The following is a 26,003-nucleotide window of genomic DNA, read 5'->3' on the forward strand; positions in this document are numbered from 1 at the left end:
GGCGATTGAGATGCCCATGTCGCAAGATGGTATGGTAAGTGGCTGTTCTTGAGAAAGTTAAAGATTTTTTCTTTGCTTGCTTTAAGAAACAAACTTCACACATAAGAGACTTTAGCTAAGGAAGCATGGAATGTTCGTGCTGGCCGCTCTTTATATGGTAATATATAGTAGTGAACCATATAGTAGTGAACCGATTAATCATATATTTATAAGATGCCCATTTTCTAAAAGCATTTAATTGGTCCACCATCAGACTTCAGTTGAAATTGAAGGGTCAGCCTACCAATGTCCATGATTTATGGGCCAAATGGTGAGCAACGAATAGGAAATTGTCGGTCCAAAGAGCATGGGATCATATTCAAATTGGCATCCCTTCAATATCATCCATCTATCAGATTTTTTTTTTTTGAAAAGTAGTCTCAGTTTTTTCTCAGGTTCAATCACCATTATAATTGACTAATTAGTCTCGATTCAACTATTTAGTATTTCTTTTCTCCGAGAAGAGAGGTATCCACTCTTCTCGAGTCCAATGTCAATAATAAGGCATTTAAGTAGAATATCTACACCATCGGTTGTAATCTACATCACCGAAGGTCCTTCCAAACCAAATATTATATATTTTGGTAGTCTCTAATGTATACATCATATAGACAGAAAAATAAATATTTTTAATTATACTAGTAAGCTAAAATATATAAAAAAATATGAAATTTTAGAATCTATTTTATTGATCATGATGTACATATGGTGCATAACATATATATAAGCATAAAATCAATATATTTTTAATATTTTAAATACAGCAAAATATAGTTTCATATCATTTTTGCACCAACTTGCTACATTGGTTTAAGCTATAAAAAATATGAGTTTTCGGATACATATATATTCATGTCTGATGAAGTGGTTCTTCAGTTTGAATATTGTGTTATTAATTTTAAACTCAAAAGAAAGTAGATGCTTTTTCTCTCCGTTCAGACGGCAATGATTGATAGCTCCATGCATACATATATGCACTGGTTTGGTAACCCCTCTTTTTTATTTGTTCCAGCGGCTGACTCACATGCAGCTGGTAAGGACCAATCGCAGTTTGACGGCTAGAGCTCTCGTTTTAAATTCTATAGTAAAAGCTGGTCGCCAACCAACTTAAGCCAGCCAGCCAGCCAGGAATCTCGTGACCCGGTCGTCATCTCTGCGTTCGCTCGACGGTGAATTATGTGCTAAAGAAATCAAACTCAGGTCGACCCCCATCTCGCCAAAAAACTAAAGATCTGTAGGGGTTAGCCATTAAGCTTAATCTTGCGAGGACCGCTAGGCGACGGATTGCATGTGCTCTCCCCGCAGAATATGGTGTGGAGGATGATATGAGCACACAGGCTGGATGATGCGCCGCCGCCCAACTTGCTCTTACCAAGAAATCCGTAGACAGACTGGTACCTAATTCAGCTAATAATTCACAAGTAATGGGCATTTTAACAAACGGTTGTTCTATATAGACCTCTTGAATTGCCTCCTCCCCATAGCTCTTGGGAGCCACGACAAAGAAGAATCGCACCTCGTACGTGCGTGCCTGCCATCATGAAGGTTCGTGTTTGCTTATAAGATTATCATACTTTTCCATCACAGCGTCTGTAGGTACTAGGTTCTCGGGGTTCGCATTTCTACGTGCTTTCACATATTCATTCGTAAATATAGTTTAGTGTCAGGTTTCATTCTGACATGTGGAACGCATCGATTTGGATTCATTGAGAGATAATGAGCAACATAATTAAAGAATATTTTCCTGATAGAGAGAGTAAACGAAAGAACCGAAAAAACCTTCATGCAGAATTCCTGATCCACTTTCTTCTGCATTACACCATAATGTAGGGTGAAGTAGTTTGATTCGTGCACTCCGCTTACGATCTAGTGTATCTGGCAACTCTGTCTGAAACTCTCTCTTTTTTTCCCATGGTGTCCGACGTCCCAACTGCAGAAGATTGTGTTGAAGGTCATCATCATTTGCAGCAGGTGCAAGGCCTGCGTCGTGAAGACAGTCGCCAAAATCGACGGTGGGCGAATGATGCCATCTTGCTGTCTGCTTCATCCCAAGTACACCAATTTTATCTGTGATTAAATTGAGTTTCTGGCAGGGATCATTTCAATATCTGTGGACGTCGAGAAGAGTACGGTGACAATTATCGGTCAGGTGGATGCTGCGTGCATAGTAAAAGAGCTGCGGAAGGCCGGGAAGTCGGTGGAGATCGAGAGCGTTGGGGAACACAAGAAGGAGGAGAAGAAGGACGAGAAGAAGAAGGACGATGACAAGAAGAAGAAGTGCAAGGAGGAGTGCAAGAAGAAGTGCAAGGAGGAGTGCAAGAAGGAGTGCAAGGAGGAGTGCAAGCCTTTGCCTCCCTGTTGTAACGCATGCAAGCAAGCGCCTTATGGCAACATCGTGTGGTATGAACAGTCGAACGTATGCACCATTCTTTAAAGGCATCAGCACGATCATATATTGATGGGCTTCGTAGCATTTCCCTGCTGTAATCTCTATGCATCATCCTTGGCATGCTGGAGTGCAATCAGCAACCCAAGCTCAAATGTTTGCTCTGGAAATGGCCTCCTGTTAATTAGCAATCCTTGCTTCATTTGTTCCTTTCGTCTCACACTACGAATGCATGCCTACTTTCTTTCGGGATATCAAATATCTAGTGCCATTATTTAATCAATTTTATTTTTGAGACTGGAGAGGGGCTTTACCCCTACCCTCTATGCAAGCCCAAGCTAAAATTTGGTGGCTGCGCCATTTTGTTTGTTGCCGCAAAGATTAGAATATTAAGGGATGGATTGAAAATTATGCCCATTTAAAATGATACCGTGCAGAAGTTGCATTAAGTCTGGCTATCATCGGTAAGCTGATCATCTTCACCTGTTTTTAACCCGATCTAGCTTCTCCATGATTATGAAATGTTATGGCTAAGATAACCGTGTCGAAAACCAAGTTGTGAATTCCATGTGGATAATCAGCGAGCAATGGAGATCCATGTTGAACAAGCAAGGACAATCTACAAAAGATTACTCTCATGAAAGGTGTGGAAGTACAGTACAATATTGCATGAGTAATATATTTGACACATCTAATCCATAAAAACTTCTATATACCAAATAGCTGATCTATCTTCAGACAACCGGAGTTGTTTTTCAAGTGTCTGACGCACTTAATTCTTGCATCATTTCTTTGAATTGATTGGTGGTGCTCCTATTGGACGAATGAACAAAGAATCAAAGAAATAAATAAAAGATGAAGGATGAACATAAGGCATCGTGGTTTAAGATAAAAGTTTAATTAATTCCTTCCTTAGAGAATTGCATCTGAGAGTTCAATGCTCCTGATTGATTCAATAAGTGATTATACATACATACACACACACACACACACACACACATTCTATTATGTATATGTGTGTGTATGTATTTGAAGAAGACCTACGTTTCTCTACACAAATATGATAAGAGGCCTATGAAGTTTCAGGCAAAGATTAAGACCTGAAGTCCTTTACCTAATCAAAAGAGAACTAATGATACTTTACCTAATCAAAAGAGAACTAATGATAGAAAATACTCTGGTGATAATCATGGAGTTGGTTGGCATTTCATTATCGGAACGATTAAAGTTAGAAATGCAGCCGGTTAGCTACTGAAAGGAATCAAACATAATATATTGAAACAGAACAAATCAAGTAAGAAATGCAGCCGGTTAGCTACTGAAAGCAATCAAACATAATGTATTGAAACAGAACATAGAATAAGCCAGCAACGGAAGACTTTGATTGACCAACTTATGTTTTCTCGAACAGAGTCGGTAATGGGCATGCATGAATAAGAAAAAAACGAATCAATAGATTCGTATTCCGCATGCTTAAATATAGGCCTACTTTGGATATATAGATGCATAGCTGTGATGATGTTGTGGCTTAAAGATAAGAACTGACTCCACAATCATTGAAGGCCATCATGAAGGAAGAAAAAAAAAAAAGAGAAACGAAACCAGCTGCTCTCAATCTCATGGCGTAAACTAATTTTTGTTTAAACTACCGACTAGAGTCCTTGTGTTATGAAGAACAGACGAGCATGTCGGACGTATCCACTTGGATTGTTTTCCGAACATTTTCTACTCCTGCGAGCATTAACAGTGGGTCTATCTTGAGGCTTGGAAGTGGCTTATCGACTTCTCCTGAGTTTGCTATTTCTAAGGCCTAAGGAACTAGTCATATAGCGTTACAAGCCAAGACCTTGGACCATATAAAAACAATCGATCGCATACTTGCATTCATATTCGCTGGTTTCTCTAAGAGTTGGACGTCTAAGAAATGTATCGTTCTAAGAGTGCCAGAGAAGCAAACGGCCTTGTGCCAATACGGAAAATGGCTGCCCAAGACCTCTTTGGAGGTTGGGCAGCCTCCTCTGCCAGGGTTGCTGCACAACTTTTTAGCTCTTGCTTTCCTAGTCAACTGACTCCCTGCAGATATGACGATCGTTCTGGTTGGCTTCGTTAGTGATGAGACTTTTTCAGAAACAAAGATCGATGAGAAAAGGTAGGACTGAATGGATGATTTGAGAGCAAATGGGTAAATAACTCTATGGTCTTAAACCCAGTCAGCCCTTCATAGCTTCGCACTCAGTTCCCAACAAGGCCAGTTCATGAAGAAATTCTCGGAGTTTTAATTGTTAGCACATCAACATTTCCCATAGAAGTTAGTCCTTGACAGCCTGAGCATTTCTTTTTTTTTTTTGGCCTAAAATTCTGGGCCTTTTTGTTCGTTCACAAACAACTAAATAGATGCTTGCTCGGATGAAATCACCTCTTGCCACTTACAAAAGTGGGATCGAAGTTAGCTATCAAGGGTTGGGGTGGCTGTACAAACCGAAGCAAGTTGATCGAATGATGAGAAAAGAAAAATATTTTTAAAAAGCAAACCATCTCCATCCACATGTATAAAAGCAAATTAATGTGGTTAGAAAGGTATCTGGCCATTCTTTCACGCAAAAAAGAGAACATACAAAACTAGGGAAAAGCTCCAGGAGAAAATGTCACCTAAATTATAAAAGCATCCCTTTATAAAGAAGAACCGTATGTTGGATCTCCTCCTGGTTTAAATAATGGACAGTATAAATAATGCAAAACAATACATATTTTTTTGACCCCTTGATGCATGGATTGGAGGTTTCCAAATCATATAATTTTTAGTTTGAAAGCAATTTAGAGGCAGTAGATTATAGTCAATAGCCCCAATCATCGATGTACTACCTCTATCTTCCAATCTAAACCTATCCGGATCTGAGTTGAGATCCATTTGAGTATAACCAAGTTAATCTCCCTCTTTATACACATGTATAGATATATTTGTATATATGTATGTATAGCTGGACTTGGTTGCATTTGAGTGGATCTTCACTCAGATCCGATCAGGTCTATAATGGACAACGAAGGTCCCATATTGATAATTCGAATCGTTGAATATGATCTACTCCCTCTGAACTGTTTATATGCAAAAAATTATGTGATTTGAAGATCCTTAATCTATTCATCAAGTGATAAAAATATATATAATTTAATTTATTTAGACTGACCAATTTTTTAACTACTTGATGCATAGGTCGGGGATCTCTAAATCAAATAGTTTTTGTTATGTAAGTAGTTTAGAGATAATACTCACATCCAATGCTCGAATCATCAATATAGACATTTATTATCTAATATAGACTTAATCGGATCTGAGTGCAGATCCACTTATGTGTGCACATGTATATATATATATATATATATATAGACTAGGATGCTTCTAAGGAAATTTCTCTCCGCAAAAGCTTTCTAGTCAAACATAATATAAAACCTCCCAAAATAAAAATCAGCACCATTATTCAAAATCTATGAAATTTAAAATACTGGTAAACTAGAAATTTTTTATTTTAGTGATATCTCTTAACTATGTATTAAACCGACAGACATGAATTGTAGCAATATAGCTAGTGAACAAAAATTAAATATAAACTACAATTCCAAAATGTTGATCATGATCTAAATATTTTAAAAGATATATAAATCAATTTTTAGCTAGTTTGGGTGGTGCTAAATTATAGATGAAACTGAAATACACACACACACACACACTATTGAAATGGTAATTTTTTGTTTTCATTTAACGTATGGGCCACAAGTCTAAAAAAATACATGATTTCTGATCTCTAGCCAAATCAAATGCCATAAATCTGACAAACAATGATGATTTTTATTTTGAAAGGTCATTGATTGTTTTTCAATGGAAAGCATTTGAGAGCCAAATATTCTTAAGCATCCCGACCCCGCTCATAAATAAAGTTTTTTCCTGATTCTCATAAAACTAGAACTAATTTAACAATTTGAGAGTTTCTTAATGTATAAATATTTTTATGATCTAGTCCTAATCCATTATCTGCTATTTAGCCTACATAAATTTGTGCAGATAAGACAGACTAATTTAATCGATCGAGCCTTAAGACAATGTTTTTATGGAGAACTATTGTGACAGGGGGCATGCATCAAAAATAAATGCAACCAGACCTGCAAGCAGCCTTGACTTTAGCTCCAGCCTTCCAGCTTGACCCAAATCGAATGTTAAGAATTAATTTTGCAAACAAACAGGTTGGATTGGAATCCAGCTTCTTTGAAAATACTCAGCTTTTGCAGAAAGTCAAATTATGTCCCCATAAGAAAAACAAATCGAGAACTGTGTCATGCAGACCAAAATACAGTTTCTCACCAATTGAACCCCCCCTCCTCCTCAACACACTTGGCCCAAGAAAAGAGAACTTTTTCTGAAAAAGGAAAAACTGCCACAAGTTACAGCACTCTACAAACGCTCGACCTCAAAAACAAAGCACTGCTTCCAGTTTCTCTGCAGGAGACGATTTCATTTTACCCTTACAACCCCTTCATTAAAAGGGCACAGACTTAAAGCGGACATGATATCCTCCGGAATCTAGATATCACAGATGAGCATCGTGTATAAAATGGCCATCTCGAATGCCGTAGGAGCTGAAGTGCTTGACCTTGAATTTCCACTCCCCTCTCACTGCATCATATGACACAAACTCAGCCCCCTGCTCTTGGGCCTTCTTCATCAGCATCTCCTTGTATTTCTGAACCTTGGGGCCTTCAGTGTATTGCAGCCCTGTCTTCTTATTGATGCACATGATGTTAAGTAGTGTCACCTCGGCAGGCTTGTTGAGACCCTGTCCTATGGGAGGCTTCTTGCCCTCGTCCTTGTACGCAATAACCTCACGGTTGTTGAACTGGATAATCGAATCAAGGTCAAGCCTTCTAACATCAGTTTCTCCATCAAACATTATGCTGCCATACCCATGCCTTCCAACCACAAAGTCCTTCACATGGCAGCAGAAGCCTGGCTCAGATCGTTCCTTGGCAGCCATCTCCTGGATTCGTGGCTCAGTGTAATATTCAGCGTGATGAAGCTTGGGCACCAGAGCCTCAATATCTGCACCATGCTCATACACAACTGCAGCCTCACGTGCCTTGTGCCCAGAGAAGGTTGTGGGCGATGAATCACTCTCCTTTTCTGCATGGTCAGCATGAAACCCATTCTGCTTCTGGGAAGGTTTAGTTGGCGACAGAGGATGGCTATTTTGTTGCTGGTTGTGCCCGTTGTCAGCTGGATTCCCTACATCATTGTTGCAAATTCAAGGTGAGTTAGGAGCAGATAATAATGCTGGCATTGATGAGTTTAAATATCTTATGATTGATTGCTACTCCACATTTTTTCTAAAAGAATCTTGACTTTCTAGCATGCATAGCATGTGACAGTGCGTCTGGTTAGAAAAGGGTCTCACTTGTGCTCTTGGCCACCGGACAATTTACGTAGATCGGTACACCACAATAAGGTCTAAAAGAATCTTAACCTTTTAGCGTGTAAAACATGTGACAGTGCAAGTGTATCTGGTTAGTGTATCTCATTAGAAAAAGATCTCTGTGCAGATTATACTTAGACCTTTTCTTCTCCATTGACAAAATTGGAAGAAGAAAAAGAAGAAGAAGGTCTAAAGAATCTTGAACTTTCTAGCATGCAAAAAGGATCAAGAAGAAGAAGAAGGCTTGAAAGAATCTTAATTTTCTAGCATGCAAAACATGTGACAGTGCAAGTGTACCTGGTTAGAAAAGGATCTCTGTACAAGTAATACTTACCCTTTCCCCTCCATTGATGAAATTAGAAGAAGAATTAGAAGAAGAAGAAAGGGGAATGTGTGGCTCCAACAACGAAAAGAATATCAATGGACGGTGCAAGTGTACCTGGTTAGAAAAGGAACTCTGTGCAAGTTATACCGACCCTTTCCTCTCCATTGATGAAACTAGAAGAAAATTTAGGTGTGGCTCCAACTACCTACCAGTGGACATTTGCCACTACCTATCAATGGACATTTCCCATTATTCTAATGCAATTTACAAGAAAGCCATTTTAACCTTATCATCAGGTAGAAAATTATCCTAAAATAACTTTATGTTCTTCACGCTCTTCACGAGCTGGGTTCAAGCAACATAAAGATTATTTCGGATAATTGCTGATGAGTAAATTCTGGTATTCTATTGATTAGGATTTTATGGGTCTAATTGCATTATTGAACTGACAGGTCACTTTCACTGCATGAATCTAACTGAGATGGAATGATAGTCGATCTCGAGAAGCACTTTATTTATTGCAGAAAAGTGAAAGATAGAGCCCAATTCTGAACAAACTATGGTGAAATAAATTAAATTCAGCAGAGCAGTTGTAGCAGCCATTTCTCATACTTCAGTAGCAGAGCAACATTGAGATAGTGGCAGTGCTCAGGTGGAGAAAACAAATGAGAACTGATTGTAACTGGATATCTTTGTAGCAGAAGCAGGCTGCTGGTGGTGGTGCTGCAGCCAACCATTGAGAACAGTGGTGGGGTGGTGAAGGCAGATGGGTAGCAGCAAGGAAGGTGCACATGTAGCAGAATATACTGAAGGGAAAATGGTAGTTATGATGGCTACAAGGTGGAGATGGTGGTAGAAGTATGATACTGATTGACAGTAATGATATCAATTGCTCAGGAGCCATTTGCTGAAGGCTTCTCATGAAGTCAGAAGCACCAACTACAGAGAACAAAATTATCCAAGTTATAAACTCTCAGATTCTTTTTTTTAATTTAATCTTGTGCACATGCAAAGATGCTTGCCCGATGTGTGATGGCACTATGTTGGACAGGCTGCAATTCATGTCAAAAAAAAAATGAAGGGGTGGGTTTGGGATTGAAGGAAACTGGGGTGGATCAAGAAAGTGAAGGTTTGGACAACCTTTATCATTATGCTGTAGACCTTGATACAGGAACCAATGACAAAAGCTAATAAAGTATAAACCCAGAAAATAAGACATGTTAACCATAGCTATAAATTTTGCTACTTGATCATTGGGATGAGTTTAGTCTTAGGTCTGGTTTGATTAAATAATAAGGATATCTAGTGACCAATCAAGCATCTCAAGTTTTCATTCAAGCAAAAGTCATGTTTTGATATAAACTTCAATGTTCATAGTAATAGATTCAAAAAATACTTATGTAACTATATCTAATGTCAAATGCACAAAGGCAATTACATATGCAGCACAAAATCATATTTTACCATTTTCATTTGCTGAAGTATGTGTGATTTTCTGCCCAAATTGTTTGTCTGTAGTAGATCTTGAAGGCCGCTGTTCAACCGGATGGATAACCAGTGCTCTAGGATTCTCCCGTGGAATAACAAAAGCATCTGCTTTAGGTGTGGTGGACGCTTCTTCGTCATCCCTGAAGAATGGTACCTGCACAGAGATGCTGGCTCAGATACTAGTGTTCTTGCATGTTGCAAGTGCTGAATATGATGAGCAGGAAACTAGCATGTCCAGGGAAAAGAAACAGTCAACTTTCTTAGAAGCCCATAGGTTTGTGATCGTCCAGCCAAAGAAATTATAGAAAAAGTAAAACTACAAAATATTCTCACCCTTGGACCATCACTTTTAGGATGATATTTCCTTTGTGGCAACTTAAGCCTTCTCTGAGACATGTGCCTAGGAGCCAATAAAGACGAGACTCTGACTGGAACAGGCTTTTCAGCAACCTGCTAGGAAGCAAATAAATCAGTTAACATACAAAGCTCGTGCACCTAGTCCACAAGAAGCATATCAATGTTTCATTGATTATAGAAATGGGACAAATAAATTAGTGGAACATATGTAGAACATACTAGATAATCACAGACTGATTTCCTTTTTTACATACAGAGGCTTGAAGAAAGCAAGCTTACAGGCATAGTAGAAATCCCATACTGAATTGAAGGTGCAGAACCCACATGACCAATGGACATCTGAGGTGTTGCTGGAAGTGTCCCAAAGGGATTGGTAACTGGTGCTGGTTGCACAACCATAGCAGACTGAGCAGCAGCTCTGCTGTACAGCATTGGCACATTGAACAAATGAACAATCAGAAAAAGAATAGTTAATTCATTGAAAGATGTAATAAATAGATAAAAGTGGATTAGGGAAAATGTGTGAAAGAAACAAAAATTTTAAAAAGAGAAGGCCAGGCCAATAGCAATGATAAGGTACCTTGCACTTAATACAGCATTCAATCATAAATTTTCAAGTCTTTAAGATAAATCAACAAGCTTATCAAGACCGCATAACATGTAATATCAGTATCCTCTTTTAATAAAAAATAATTGACAGCTCACTATAAGAACCCGAAAACAACTTTAAAGAATATCAAGTTTTTTATGGTTTTTAAAGATGCTGCAATGAGACAGTGGCATTTAAACATGATCAGAATCCATGACACACATAGCTGACAACAATCTCATAGAATTGAAATTTTTTAAAACCCCTCAACACTATTTACATTTATTTAATAATTTACATTAAAGAACAAGACAGGAATTGAATTTTACGGTTGTGCGAAGGTGCCCTGACCAAAGATACTCGATGTGCTGCCCAAGTTACCAGAAGATGCTGAGATACCAATAATAACATGTCAATAATACTTTGAAATATTAATTGCAATAGAAGAGAGAAAGCCCAACATAAATGAATTACCTGGCTGTGCCTGACCAAAGTTGCCAAAAGAAAGCATACCAGACGCCTGAGAAGGGGCAGTTTGTGGAAATACAGTTGAAAGAGAAGGCTGCAGGAGAAGCTTAATTCCTTAAGACTTCCAGAAAAGATCAGGAGAATAGGGCATATAAAATGCACTAACAACATGGTGGATATAGAGCATAAAAAATCGAAGCACATAAGTTGAAAAGCTAGAATTAACAACAGAATTTCAATGGTGACTTACAGTTGCTTGACCAAAACCAGCAGGATTGCTCGCTGAAAGAATTGATGGTGCTGAATTGGTGAACAAACTTCCCCCAAATCCAGTTGATGGTGTGCTAAATAGATTTGATCCAGAACTAGGAGTAGATAATTGAAATCCTGTAGCAGACTGACCAAAAGGAGATGGTGTTTGCCCAATCGATGAAGTGGATTGGAACAATCCAGATGATTGAGTGTTCCCAAAAGAGAGGCCAGAACCAAATGCTGGACTTGATCCAGCTCCAGAAGAACCAAAAATCGAGGATGAAGAACCGAAAGCAGGTGCAGAAGATCCTCCAAAAAGTGAAGGAGATGAACTTGAACCAAAAGCAGAACCACTAGAAGCCCCAAATAATGAAGTGGTAGAAGAGGTTGAGCCAAAAGGGCTAGATGAGGAAGCATTGAGAGATGAGCTAAAAATTGAAGACGACGAGGACCCAAAACCAGTCTGTCCAAAAGTTGCATTTTTAGGTCCAAAGGGGTTAGAAGATGTTGATGAAGAAAAGGGGTTTCCTGCAGGCTGACTAAATGTGCCCGGAGAACCAAATGGGGTAGGTTGTGTTGGAGCAGCAAAACCAGTCCCTCCAGCAGGCTGTCCAGCAGGATTTGGACCCCCTGAAATGTAACATTTTAACAATGAAATGTAAGGGCATTGGTAAAAACAAGAACATACAATCAGACAAACCTCAACAAATACTCAAAATTGTCAGAATCCAACCTAAAGGACCATAATTGTTAACACATGCTGGTGGTGTAGGCACCAACTACAGTAAATAAAACAAGTTAACTAAATCAAGTTTCACGTAGTCTAGCATTTATAACTAGAAAATATTCTCATCCAGACAGTTATAAAAGACACTATTAATATAGAATCAAGTTAAGAAGTTTGTCATGCTAGAGCTGGTCGTATGATGGACATGATACCTGCAAAAACAATATAGTTTTCTTCCCATTATGTGTCTAGAGATGAACTGCAATCTTATTAAGAAAATTTGAGCCTTAATCTATCAGTTGGAAACACAAGTCGTCTAAATTTAGAATATATACCATGGATTATTTTCCAACACTTAAAAGTGTTTTGGAAATTTCTTGGTACTTATCAAAAAAAATAACATGGACATTACCAGTAGAGCAAAGGTGCTAACATGCATAATAGGCCATATTACTCAAGAATCCCCAGCATTCATCATTATCTACACATCTTAATTTTTTTTTAAAAAAAAATCAATGTGTTTGGATATTTCTAGAAAATAAATCTAATCAAAATTTCATATCATACATCTAAATTTTTATTTTGTATTAATGAGATGGACATGTAGAATTTTAGGCGATTTTTGATTTTTAGGCAACTTAGTATCTAAATTATGGTATACAAATGACATATTATGTGTTTCCAACTAATTGAATTCGGACATAAATCCTCTAGGTAGGATTGTAGCTAAACCTATACTATATGATATATATCCAAAAGGAAAAATCCATTAAATCCATAGAATAGGTGCATGAAAAGCCAAAAGGCTATTGCTTTTACACAAGTGATTATCACCTAGAAACAAAAGCAATTACCTTGCATTTGATGGTTAGATATAAAAACCAGAAGACTTTATAGTATTTCTAACTTCCAGGTGTGTCTATATAAGTAGATTGCTTGCAGGCATTTCCTTAATGAGAAATTTGCAGTGTATTAATGCTAAAATCAAGAGCAACTTCCATTTTTCAGGTAGAAAATATACTGAGATGTTTAAGCCTAAGCTGAAAACTTAATATGCGTATGTTAGTTATTCCTTTGTGCTTTCTCCATAAATACTTCATGATGACTCAGGTGCATGACCACTGAAGGACTGAAATTAAATGAAAGTATGTGACAAAGCTAAAGAATCTACTTTCCACCTTTATCCCCAAGCTGATAGTCCTCCCATCTCAACTCATCATGACTTTTTTCCTTGTATGTAGGCATAGCTGATATTGATTCCAGCTTTCCAACAGCTTGCGTACCACTAGTGCCATCAGTCTCAGGTGTTGGGTTGTAAGCTACTACTCTACTGCCCCCACGTTGGCCCCCAAATGATGCTTGTCCAAAACTCGGGCTACCAAATGTAGGTGTTGCTGTTTGAGAACCTTCAAAAAGTCAAATAAGAAAGAATAGGTTTTAATATAAACATGAATTTTAAAAATTATGGGAAGAACAAAAGAAGGAAGAAGAAAAACAAGATATGGACTGTTGCAGTATTCTTAATAATGTAAGATGATTTATGAAGGCTCCTGAGCAAATTTCTTTTCATATACTAATTTTAAGTAGCTGAGGGCAACTGATCGTGGAAAGTTAGTTATGCATTCAAAATAAGGTATGACAGATATAACTCACCAAACGAGGAGCTTTGAGCACCAAAAGGTGATGGAGTAGTTCCAAATGGAGTGCTGCCAAATGCAGAAGATGATGGACCAAAAGATGGTGAGGAGCCAAAGCCAAAGGAAGGAGTAGTTGATGCACCAAAAGCAGGTATCGTAGAAGATCCAAATGTGGGAGTAGTGGATGCACCAAATGCTGGAGTGTTTGAAGATCCAAACACTGTGGAACTTTGAGTACCAAAGGCTGGCATAGCAGTGGAACCAAATGCAGGGTTGCTTGATGCCCCAAATGCAGCTCCAGTACTGCCAAATAGTGGAGTTGCTGTAGAACCAAATGCTGGTGATGTTGTAGAACCAAACGCTGGCGCAGTTGTGGCACCAAATGCTGGAGTAGGTGTAGCACCAAATGCAGGGCCACTTGTAGAACCAAAAGCAGGGGTGCTTGTTGAACCAAAAGCTGGGGTACTGGTAGCCCCAAATGCAGGTTGGCTTGATGCACCAAAGGGTGTAGCTGAACCAAAAAGGTTGCTTCCAAATGTGGGCTGTGTCTGCTGCCCAAATGGATTTGTCTGGTTGGCAGTTGATCCAAAACCTCCAAAAGTTGGCTTCTGCCCAAACACAGAGGATCCTAGAAGAGAGTAGAATGATCTTTCTTTTGTTAAAATAATAAATATAAGAAAGGACAATAAGTCAACAGAAACATGTTAAGTTGCCAAAAAGGTAATCAACATCAAGTGCGGGAAAATGAAAAAGAAAAGAAAAAAAGAAAAAAATTTACAGTGCTTAATATGCTCGAATTGGAATTCCAAATCTAAATAGTAAGTGAAAAACTTAGATATTCTAATCAAATGCCTTTTGGTCAGATGTGGAGCAATTTAAATCAAATAGACCGGATGAAAACTTGAAAAGAAACACGCTGAAGGTCTATTTCTTTTCAAAAGCCTTGATATTCGTCTATTTGCTCATAGTTTTAAGTATCTCCTCTTAAAGAATAATTATTATTTTGCAGAAAATCCGTTTCAGAAAAATAGAAATTAGAAACTTTTTGTAACAATTGCAACAAACGATCAAGAAAATATAAGAAGTTTCAGCTATGCCTCACATTATTTCAACATCAATTAAGCCCTCTTTTGCATGCATGATATGTAACCCTGCACATTTATTTTTTTAATATTTAGTTGGAGCTATGGCATAGGGGGCCAATAGTGTCATAGCAAAATCTCTTGACAAATTTTAAAATCAGTCAAATCCATGTTCAATTAGGACACTATAGCAAGCTATTAGAACAAGAGTGCATGTCCAGAAATTCACTATAGATCAAGTAGTAATTTTCTGCATATCAACGAGAAAAAGAAGAGGTCCTGGAATAACATCAACCTAATTTACCAACAAAAACTAGAGTTACAGCCTGATATTTGCATTTTCAACAAGATATCTATGACCATCCAATGCACTTAAGTTTTGCTTGAAACGGCAAAACCGAAATTGGATTTTTTGGAGCTTTTTTGCCACCATTATTAATGTATATGTGCTATTTCTGTTACTTCTTGCCATTTGATTATTTATTTTTATTCTAAGAAGAATTTTCTTAACATAAGGACCAAGTTGTGCAAGTTGTGCAAAGAGATGGAAGCATGGCAATATGGATTTTCAAAGAAATTCAGATTTAGCAACTTTCTTAGTATAGTGTGTGGTAAGTTGATGGCCAGCATAAAACTAGTTGGTCCCAAGCCCGGTAAGGAGTGTTGCGGTAAGTTGATGGCCAGCATAAAACTAGAGTCACATCCAATGAATATAAGTCCATATAAGAAAAATATTGGAGCATTCCCTACTAGCGACATGCTACATCCGACCCAGGGTGCAGAGGAAAGTGAACAAAGGTTAACTAGAGCATTCTTTAGAAGCAACGCACCACATCGGTGCCTAGAGGTGATGGGAAGTAGGCAAGGGTTCTCACGCTTTAATGGATGGGCATCAGTAAAGAAGTTAATCCAGGAAGTAGGACACATCTAGTAACTTGGAATATGGGGTTGTTGACACGAAAATTGGTAGAATTAATAGATAAAATAAATGGGTGGAGAATTAACATAACTTACCTACAAGAAACTAAGTGAATAGAAGAAAAGGCAAAAGTATTTGGGGAGATGTGTTATAAACTTTGGTATACTGGAAAGAACAAGATAAAAATGAAGTAGGAATCAAGATTTCAAATCTCATCAGGCAGGGCTATTCCGATTTTCTCGTGTAACGCGACACACTGCCGTCCCGCCCCATCCTGACACTTGGGACAAGGAATGTTCCAAGATGTATGAATCGAGACGCTGAGGCTGGCAAGACAGTCCTATCCCGACACTTGGGATATTACACTGTCACGATGTCTCACAGGGCGTCCTACCGAAACTTGAGTCCTTGGTAGGAAATACTATAAATAAGAATTTTAAAGATGAGAATTAAGATATTAAGAGAACAAGATATAGAATAACCTTGAAAAAATTAGTATAGGAAAAGAATCTATTAATATAATTAGTGCTTGTGCTCCTAAAGTAGGATTAGATGATATTACAAAGTAGCACTTTAAGAGGACACAGGAGGACTAATTCAAGAGATTCCTAAAGGAGAAAAGATATTTATCAAAGGAAATTTGAATGGGCACATGAAAAAATAGAGTGTAGATTTTGAAAGGGTTCGTGGAGGTTACAATTTTAGAGAAAGAAACAAGCAAGAAAATGCTATTTGGAGTTCGGAATAGCACATTACCTAGTCTTAGTAAACACTTGCTTTAAAAAAAGGAATCATTACTTGATAACTTTAAAAATGAGCATAATACTAATTAAATAGATTTTTTTCCTTACTAGCATGACCGGTCGAGGGAGAGTTTAACCACCAACATAGATTAGTAATTTTGGATGTATGTAGTAAGAAATGGAAGAGAAGGACTAAAGAAAATAGGAAGCCAAGGATTAGGTGATGGTATTTGCAAGAAGAGAAACAAATGGCTTTTAAGAATAGAATGTTGAAGGAAGGAAAATGGGGTCTAGATGGAGAAATCAATATCATATGGGAAGAAATGGCTAACATTATTTAAAAAAAGTGGCTATAGAGGTATTAAAAGAATCAAAGGAAAAAGGACCATCCATTAAAGAAACTTAGTGGTGGAATGAGAAAGTTCAATTGACGATTAAGGCTAAAAGAGAGGGCTATAAAAGTCTACCTACATATAGAAATAGAGAAATGTATAAAAGCTATAAGATAGCTAAGAAGGAACTTAAGAAAGTAGTAGAAGAGACCAAATTTAAAGCAAATGAAGAGTTACATCACAAATTAGAAACTACGGATAGGGGAACGATATCTATAAGCTTGTGAGACAAAAAGAAATTATAACTAAAGACTTGACTCAAGTTAAATGCATCAAAAATAAAAATCAAAAAGTTTTGATTAAGGAGGATGAGATCAAATAAAAATGGAGTAGTTTTTTTGGTAAGCTATTCAATGAAAGTCATGTAAACAATTTAGGATGCCTCACTAGTTCAATTGAGGATAGAAATGTTTAGCATACACACAAAATTGGAGTATCTGAGGCAATAGAGGCTATGAAAAAGATGAATCGGAATTAAGGTTTGGAAGTGCTTGGGTGACATGGAAGTAACTTGGTTGATTAATTTGTTTAATAAGATTCTAAAGACTAAGAAGATGCTTGATAAATAAAAGAAGAGCACTATAGTACCGAATTATAAAAATAAAAGTCATATTTAAAATTGTCCATCACATTTCGATGATAGTTGTTTGTCTGTATTGTAGGGACTTTCACCACAAGAGCAACAAAAATCCTTCACATTCTATCCCATTTTCATGTTTGCTCAGGCAGCCAATGTTGATTACCACCCTTAATAGGTAAAATGTAGCTTGAAAATCATGATAATGATATAGACTTCAAGCAACTTACACATTTTAAAACATCACTCTAGAGCAATCACGTCGGTAGGGGACAGCTTCAAAAAACTAAATCTGTAACTGGAGAGGGAACGCTAAGAGTTTAACTTCAGCTCTTGCAGGAAGACTAAAACACAGAAAAAATGATACAGAAAGAGAAGATCAAACGGGATAAACACAATTTATAAAAGTTACAAGAATATCCATTAACTTCTAGCTGCAGATGGGAATGGTTTACATTCCAAAATTTCAGTCAGGATGTACTATATCTTCATCAACAAACTCTAGTAGTTTGATGGTTCATAGCTTTGGCATGATAACTCAAATGCTCTATCTAATCAAGTGATTACGGGCAGCCAATATAAAAAGCCCTACCAAAAAAAAAGTAGAATGGACCTCATGGAAAAAACCAAAACAAAGTTGCACATAAATTTAAAAAACATAGTACTTGACTTACATTACATCAAACAGTGTGCAAATGAAACCAAAGGCATGGATCCCATGCAACCCAAGTGCTATGAATTTAAGCAAGTACTAACCACCAAGGGAAGCAGAAGTTGATGATGCTCCAAAAGCAGGTGTTGAACTTCCAAAAGCTGGTGATGATGAAACACCAAATGCCGGTGTGGAAGGCTGGCCAAAGACACCAGTTGATGTGCCACCAAATACTGAACTCCCTGTCGCATAACCAAAAGGCTTTGGACTACCAAAGGGTTTCTGTGCAAAAGGATTGCTGCTAGCACTGCTTGTCTGCCCGAACACCGATTGTGAACCAAACGGGCTCGTTGATGACTGCCCAAAAGCTGCATGACAGGATAGAGCCATCAGAAAAGCCGAAAAATAAATCATGACACATGGCTCAAACACTGGAAACTAGCAAAATCCGCTCCTCGGGGACAAAAAGATGATACCTAAATCAAATAAGGAGAAAAACAGCACCCAGTTTGTAGGATTTCAACAATAAAAAGGGCCAATAAGACTGAAAAGCATAACAAGATAAGCAAGAAGACCTGTACTTCGGATCAAGAGAGTCAAACAAAGAGCTCAACTATAAAGGTTACGCTCAAGTTTCAATCTTTTTCAAAGCAAAACAACGGAAACAAAATATCATTCAAGATTTCTACTTCTAATGTTTGTATCAAGCACACCTTGCGTCAGGCCGTAACATGTATAGTCATTGTCTGAAGCAAATCAAGAAAGGATTATTTCCCCAAAGTAAAGCTGCCGTCTTTTTTTTTCCAAAGCAAAACATCAAGAAACATCACATCTATCAAGATTCCTATCTCCACTATTTGAATCCCATCGCCGATGCAAAACCCTACATTGCCCAATCAACCCAAAACCCGCACCAAAGAAAAAGAAGCAAAACCAAGAATATTCAAATCAGAAAGAAAGAAGATCTCCCACAAACTCGAGCGATATTCTTGCTGAGAGGAAAAAAGAATCGTAGAAATCTAAGAAAAAGAACCAAGAAATTGAATCTTGACGGGAGGAAAGGAAGCGTGAGACGTACAACTTGTAGAACCGAACATCGCTGCGGATTCTCTCCTTCGGCGCTCGAAGATGGTTCGGGTCCACAGCCAAAACTCAAAAGCGTGCGATGGTATGTATATAAGCGAGGGTTTTTATTTTTTCTCCCTCGGCCGCCGAATCGAAAGCATGATTCTCCCTCGGTCTGATTCCCCAGACGCAGTTCAAATATCATAAAGACGGCAGACCAATTGCCGTGTTACCTTTGCCTCTCTAGTTTCTAACATTATAACCATGGTTTTTTTAATATATATATATATACACACACTCTCTATGCTAAAATATATATAAATTATGTAGAATCATAAAGCTAACAATCAAAATTATGGTGACATAAATTGTCTGCATTAATAAAAACAACGATATACGTAGATGGAGTGGTACTAACATAATGTTTAAAAGACAAAACTTGTGCATAAAGTGGAATACAATAAAAAATTATGATGGCAAGCAAAATATTACCGGACTTACTAATAAGTATGGTGGACAACATTTGTACATCTAAATGTATATAAAATCTACCGAATTATGCTACAAAGACTAGATGCATTGCCAAAGTGCAACATAATATTAATACATATGTTGAACTAAAATAATAGCTATTATAATTCAGAAGAGATTTCTTAGATTATGATACTAATAGCATACGTAGTTAAAAAATAGTGATCATAATTTGACTATCATTCTATTATAGTAGCTGTTATATAATGAAAACAAGTCACTGTTTAATAAGCCCCCAAGTTTGTCTTAAATCATTGGTTTGCCTGATCTAGGAGATCAAAGGAGTACTCTAAGAAAAATAAAAATACCTCACACAAATGGTGCATGTCCTCCAATGTACACTATATGCTGTCCCTCTCTACTTCAAACAGTCTACATCAATCTCTCCAAAGCTTGCTTTTTGTGACATGACAACAATCTAGTTATATATAGTCTCCTAAAATCAATATACGCGAGATAGATAGACTTCCTTCTTTCTAAGACCATTCTTCATAAATTAGCTGCTATTTAAAAAATTCAAACTTCTTCATCAGGAAAAAAAAACATTCTAAACTAATTTTGATTACCATATTTATAAATCTTATGATTATGAACCACTCTTACCACCTGGAAAAGTAGATGATTCAAAGACACATGTATATGACAAGTTCAAATTCTTAATATTAGTGTATACATCCTTCATGCTTATAATGTCACGTGTTATAAAAGACATCCTTACAATGTTTTAACAATATGTGCAAAGAGATCAAATTGTTTATCCAAAAAGAAGTAGATTTACTAGTGTCATAAAGAGATCAATGTCGCACCATGCCGCTAGATATATGACCTATAAGACTGATGAACCCACTACATAGCTGCTATTCAAAACAAATTTTATTGTTTTAAAGTGAAACTATTTGATATATTAATGATGTCGAACATAATTATCTTGAAAGAACGACGTATTGACTTAAAGGTGCCTTTGGAGCCTGGAAGGGAAAAAGAAAAATTTATAGTTGGCAAGGTTATAGTAGCAAAATCCACTAAAATTTATATTTTATATATTGCTTTTACTACTATATAAATGTATACACATAAGTTATACAACAAAGTTTAGTTTACCTCTTTCATGAGATAATGCCTCAAGAAGGCGCGTCCATTTCGTCTCATCTCCCTCCAGCCATCTCTTTTCATGTGACACCTCTCTCGTGCCATCCCAACAGTGTACAAGAGAGAAAATAACAAGGCTAAAGTTGCATGAAGCCCTCCCCCTAGCTTCTTCCTCTTCCAGCTCTTTCCTAACCTCTACGGCCTGTTTCTTCCTCCTCCGAAGCCAAATCCCAAGCAACCTAATCTTCCTCCTGTCCGAGCTCCACCAAGGATCCTGTCCGTGACCTCTTCCCTGCTCCGACCTCCTCCACCAATGGGCTCCAAGAGAAGGAGGAGCTTGGTTGAATTCAAAGAAAACCTGCTTCTGACCTCCTCCATTCGCTTTGTCCTCTCTCTCTTCTCGCTCGTGCAATTGCTAGGGTCTAATTTCCCTGCATTTTTCTTTCTTGCTTACAGGTTTTTTGGCAGGTTATCGGGGGAAGGCAGTGAGGGATCTTGGTTGGTCTATTGAAATGAGTGGAGAGTTTCATTATCCATGCTTTTGACACCTATAGATCACTAAGTCTATGTTTGCTATTATAGTGCATTACCTACCATCTCTTGGGTCTCATAAAGTCTACTATGACATCACGCTTGGATATGTCGTATTATCTAACCTTGTAGATATTTTGGTCATAACATGGCACCCTTTAATAAACTTCTTCTCCTTAATCTATGTAAGTTTAGTTGTTCATATGTTGAAAGGAGAGTGCAAAGTCTGCATTAATTTTATATAAATGCATTTATCTTGATCTTGGTTCTTGCAAAGGATATTGCTATGTTTGCTCACCCAAAATTGTAAGTCAAGTGCATCTAAAATGCTGAAACGGGTCACAAGGTAGGCCTTGAAGTTTTCATCCATTCTTTTTGTCTGACAGTTCAATGAAGGTCTATGTTTAGATAGATTTTAGCTAGTCTTTCAACTTGCATTGAATATTTCGTTCTACCAAAACTTGTACCAAGTGTCAAGTATAAGTTCAGGAACTATGAAGAGCAAGAGATGGATAGAGTGAGATAGGACAGGATAAAGAAGCCATCTCGAGGCACTATCTCATGAAAAAGTAACCTTAATGCTATTAGGTTGCTGCTGCAAGAGGTTTGCGGTCCCACGGTGGGGAAAGCATCCTTATCAGCGTGGAGTGTGGGCACTCACCCATCCAGCCATCCGCACACACATATGCGCACATGCATGCATGCACGTATATATGCTCAAGCACTCCCCTATACATATATATTTCAATATATATGTATTTAAAAATAATACCATATATACCTTCCTAACTTGATGGATTAAGATGTTTCGACTAGAACCTAACCCAAACCCAATCCACAAAACCATAGGTAGGGTGGGATAGGTAAAAAAATCGGATCAAAAATTGCCACCTCTAGAGAGAGTGTTGTTTCTTGCTACAGGAGACCATGATGAGGGTCTCCTACTAGGACTCATTATTGTGGAGGATGTCAATGACACATTGTTTCATGACGGTCACATATGCTTATTTTGAAACCAAGCCTAGGAGGTTGCATTCGAATAGCAAAAATCTAGGTGCAATCATATTAAGGAGCAAGAAACCTTAAAAAATAAGGTTTTAATCGGAGAAGAGAATTAGAAGCATAGAAAACTACGAAATTAGATTGAGGGGATCGAAGAGGAATTGTAAGAGGAGGGATCAAAGAAAAGGTGAGGCAATGGCAAGGTTTGAATTAAGAGAAAATGAGGATTGATTGAGATAGGACCGGACTCTAGGAGGAGGGTTTGAAGAGGAGAAAGGGAGTTGATGGGGAGCTTCCATTGTGGGGTAGAGAGGGTTGGGGGAGGGGGGAGGGAGAGAGGGAATGAGAGTCGAGCAACCAATTAGGGTTATGGGGCAAACATGCTAGGTCAGGCTCTATTTTAAGCTTTAGGTCAGGCACAAGCCGAGCCAAATTTTTATCAGGCCCCACAATTAAAGCTTGACTTCGACCCGAACTTTTTTAGGCCAAGCCCAAAGCCCAATAGAAAGCCGACTTGGCCCAATAATCCTTAGCGGACTTGGCCCATTTCCAGCTTGCTTCTCCTCTCTTCCTTTCTTGGTCAATTTATTTGCCATCCAAGTCTCAAACTTGAAATGTCTACTTCTTAGCCCAAGGGAAGGCAAGGAATTACATATGTTGATTAATTGTTTTCGTAACTGAGATGACACTATCAATCAATATTAAATTTTTATACTTATAAATTATTTTTTATGGGTTTACAGATAAAAAGAAATTCTAGAAATCACTGCTCTTATTGAAGGCATAAGATTATATCTTGTCTGAGTGCAACAATTAGCAACCCAGCCAAGAGACACCAGCACAAAACTAACCCTAGACATGGCCTACCTGAGTGTGTTTTGCACTTCACTCTCCAAAATTGTCAAGGCAATCCTATTATCATATATTATCCTCATATTTAATGATCTTGTAGTCATGACATTCTCATAAAATTAGCAAGATACGAATGCTTCTGACAAAAATGGTGAGGATGTCAATGAAATGGTACAAAACGGCCAGAAAAGAAGATGAACATAAGAAGAAAATTTAAAAGAGAATGGAAGAAGAAACAAAAAGAAATGGAAGCAAAAGAAAATCATCCAATAAAGTAGGGCCTATCCACCCAGAGCATGGTCAAAATAGAAAAAAAGCCAGCCTTCCTACACTATGGTTTAAAGTGGATCGGATAATATCCATTCTGATTCATTTTTGTATCCGAAACTATCTAGATTTGGAGAGAAATTTGAGCATCCGACTAATATCTGTATCTGTGTCCATATCCGTCGAAGAAAAATGGATATGGATAAATAAAAAATATAGATAGACAACTATCCGATTCGTATTCGAATTTCTGATTCTACTTGTAATCCTATTTAATTTTAAAAAATAAATGACCATATCAGCGTGCTATTAATTTGATTTAGCATTCACTTAGTAATATCTTTGATTTTGTGGTCATAAAGTTTAATTGTCTGATTTATATCTATGTTTATATCCATACTTTCGATATTCGATTTTTATCCATATCCATTTAAAATAAATATTGATATAAATTTTTGCATTTGACAAACATCTATATCCGTATCTGTATTTGTCAAACAAAATAAATATGGATATGGATATACTAGTATTTAATCCGGTCATAGACCAAGTACAAATCCCAATGAAAAATGAAGGGGGCGACTTCTCAACCTTCCCACCGCATCCCTGGGTAGCACCTTCTATCTCTTCATCTCTAATGCTGCTGCTGCACTAGAATGAACAACTAAACGGACTTGTCCAAGGAACAACAGGGAGGAAGAATTCTTTACAAAAAAAATTTCTAGCCTTTCACTTATTCCTGAATTAAGTGGGGTAAATGGATTAGAAGGCAAAATTTTGTAGTTTTTGGAGATACCTATTTAACCTTTGGAAAATGATTTAACCTAGGTGCCCCATTAAATGTTTGGTTAGAAAGGATAAAATAACTGAGTTAAATTGCTGTTACTCCCTTTTATTCTGCTTCCAAATAAAGCCTTAGAGTTTGGTCTTTGTCATTGAGAATGCATAGCAATTGATGCTGTACTAATGTTATCATATTATTTGATTTGTTCTCCGAAATCATCAACTTCTTTTAATTTATTTTGTACGTTGCTTTTCTTGGTGGGCTTGTGTAGATGCAACAAACCCCATGCAGATGGATTAAAGAGTAACTGGTAAGATATTGTTATGAGATTCAAGAAGTACTCTTATAAGATTCAAGAAGTTAAGTATTATGATGCTCATAGTTTCCCGTATTCACACGTACATACCATCATGCAATGGAGCGCACCAATATCGAACTGAGATTCAATGCAGGACGAGTGTCCAGTCTCGATACATTCTACTGACTTCGTACCGAACAATATTGATGCTGTACCTGTGAGGATCCGTGCGGGCGTGTGTTTAGTCCCACATCGGTTATTTGCTGGGTAGATCTTGGGTACTTATACAGGATCAAGGAACCCAAATAATACTTTCCGGCTAGCCATTTTGGATGAGGTCTTGGGTTGTTACAAATGGTATCAGAGCGGACCCGGCCTATAACTTATGTGGACTAGGGGACACAGCAGCACATATCCATTGGGGTTGACCACGGACCGATCGTGGTGTTTGTGATTAGATTTGAATGGATTTGAACTCTTAGCCTGACGAGGATGTCAGGGCTTGAACGAGGGGAGTATGTGAGGACCCGTGCGGGCGTGTGTTTAGTCCCACATCGGTTATTTGCTGGGTAGATTTTGAGTACTTATACAGGATCAAGGAATCCAAATAATACCTTCGGCTAGCCATTTTGGATGAGGTCTTGGGTTGTTACAATACCAATATGATACCAATATGGAATCAGGTATCAAAACTATGAACCTTATGATGCTATTGTATGACTAAGCCCAAATAAATAGGTTAATTTAATCCCAATTACTGACCATTTGGTTGCAGAATATGATATCTCAAAGTAAATGGGTTAAGTTACATCTGATCCACTCCAGTATAAATTACGCCCTATGGAGTGGAATAGACATCCTAGGGTTTGGTGGAAATATTGAATTTAAACATCCTCTTACGATTTTCACTTTGCCCTTATGGTCACATCTTTCGTGTTTGACACGTTATAAATGATTTTAAAGGTGCCTTGATTTTACTTAACCTTTCTTGTAACCCTAAACCAAAGGCAGAGATTTTATCTAACATACTTCTTGTTGTTTTCAGACTGTTACTTCTTCTGTTTATGTATAAATTTGAGATGATTCTTGCACCCCCCCCCCCCCCCCCCCCCCCCCCAAAAAAAAAAAAGAATTTATCTAGATACTGCATCAAATATTATGCAGCCTCTCACACATTGAAAATTAACCTAGGTGCTTCATCTACTATTTGTTCACCAACCATACCAATGTTCCCTTGAGTTTTATCACTTCTCTTCCGCTTGATCCAAGCACATTTCAGCAATATTTGGACAATTTAGCAATAGGAGAAATGGCCCACCAATGCAACACCCACATAAGTTTTTACATGCAATCCATGCGAACATTAATTGCCAAAAAACTAAATATGTTAAAAGGACATGTCCTTTCTTGTTTGATCTTACCTTTTGCAGCAGCCCAAAAATAAAATGGCTGACAAAAAGTATGAGCTCAATACTGTTAGGTCCATCAGATA

The 26,003-nt window shown here is 37.6% G+C and overlaps 2 protein-coding genes across 3 annotated transcripts; one reads left to right on the plus strand and one right to left on the minus strand.

The window, feature by feature from the left end:
- The first annotated feature begins 1,249 nt into the window (after nucleotides 1-1,249).
- On the plus strand, nucleotides 1,250-2,684 carry LOC108511565 (heavy metal-associated isoprenylated plant protein 2-like). Its single transcript, XM_017844644.4, has 3 exons — nucleotides 1,250-1,584; nucleotides 1,976-2,051; nucleotides 2,133-2,684. The coding sequence occupies exons 1-3, from the start codon at nucleotides 1,579-1,581 to the stop codon at nucleotides 2,471-2,473; spliced, it is 423 nt and encodes a 140-aa protein (XP_017700133.3). The 5' UTR covers nucleotides 1,250-1,578; the 3' UTR covers nucleotides 2,474-2,684.
- A 3,978-nt stretch (nucleotides 2,685-6,662) lies between these two features.
- Nucleotides 6,663-19,334, minus strand: LOC103714711 (nuclear pore complex protein NUP98A-like). Of its 2 annotated transcripts, none has more exons than XM_008802078.6 (11): nucleotides 19,171-19,334; nucleotides 18,197-18,460; nucleotides 13,744-14,355; nucleotides 13,269-13,496; nucleotides 11,362-11,993; nucleotides 11,118-11,205; nucleotides 10,973-11,033; nucleotides 10,334-10,475; nucleotides 10,031-10,147; nucleotides 9,674-9,851; nucleotides 6,663-7,697 (listed from the first exon to the last, which is right to left on the minus strand). In XM_008802078.6, exons 1-11 carry the CDS (start codon nucleotides 19,187-19,189, stop codon nucleotides 7,006-7,008), a joined length of 3,033 nt encoding a protein of 1,010 aa, XP_008800300.4. In that variant the 5' UTR covers nucleotides 19,190-19,334; the 3' UTR covers nucleotides 6,663-7,005. The 2 variants fall into 2 exon arrangements, with proteins under 2 accessions (XP_008800300.4, XP_008800301.4); XM_008802079.6 differs by having other exon boundaries at nucleotides 10,334-10,472; nucleotides 19,171-19,327.
- Between the last annotated feature and the right edge of the window lie 6,669 nt (nucleotides 19,335-26,003).

The sequence above is a fragment of the Phoenix dactylifera genome, chromosome 2 (assembly GCF_051530095.1).
Source record: "Phoenix dactylifera cultivar Ajwa chromosome 2, Ajwa_hap1_PhDact_Kaust_v1.1, whole genome shotgun sequence".
Lineage (NCBI taxonomy): Eukaryota > Viridiplantae > Streptophyta > Magnoliopsida > Arecales > Arecaceae > Phoenix > Phoenix dactylifera.

Excerpts from the sequence above, each read along its gene's own strand:
- LOC108511565 (XM_017844644.4), top strand. Across the intron at positions 2,052-2,132 it reads GACAGTCGCCAAAATCGACG|GGATCATTTCAATATCTGTG; the intron begins GTGGGCGAATGA and ends AGTTTCTGGCAG.
- LOC103714711 (XM_008802078.6), bottom strand. Across the intron at positions 9,852-10,030 it reads CTAAAAGTGATGGTCCAAGG|GTACCATTCTTCAGGGATGA; the intron begins GTGAGAATATTT and ends ATCTCTGTGCAG. Across the intron at positions 7,698-9,673 it reads TACTTCAGCAAATGAAAATG|GGAATCCAGCTGACAACGGG; the intron begins GTAAAATATGAT and ends ACAATGATGTAG.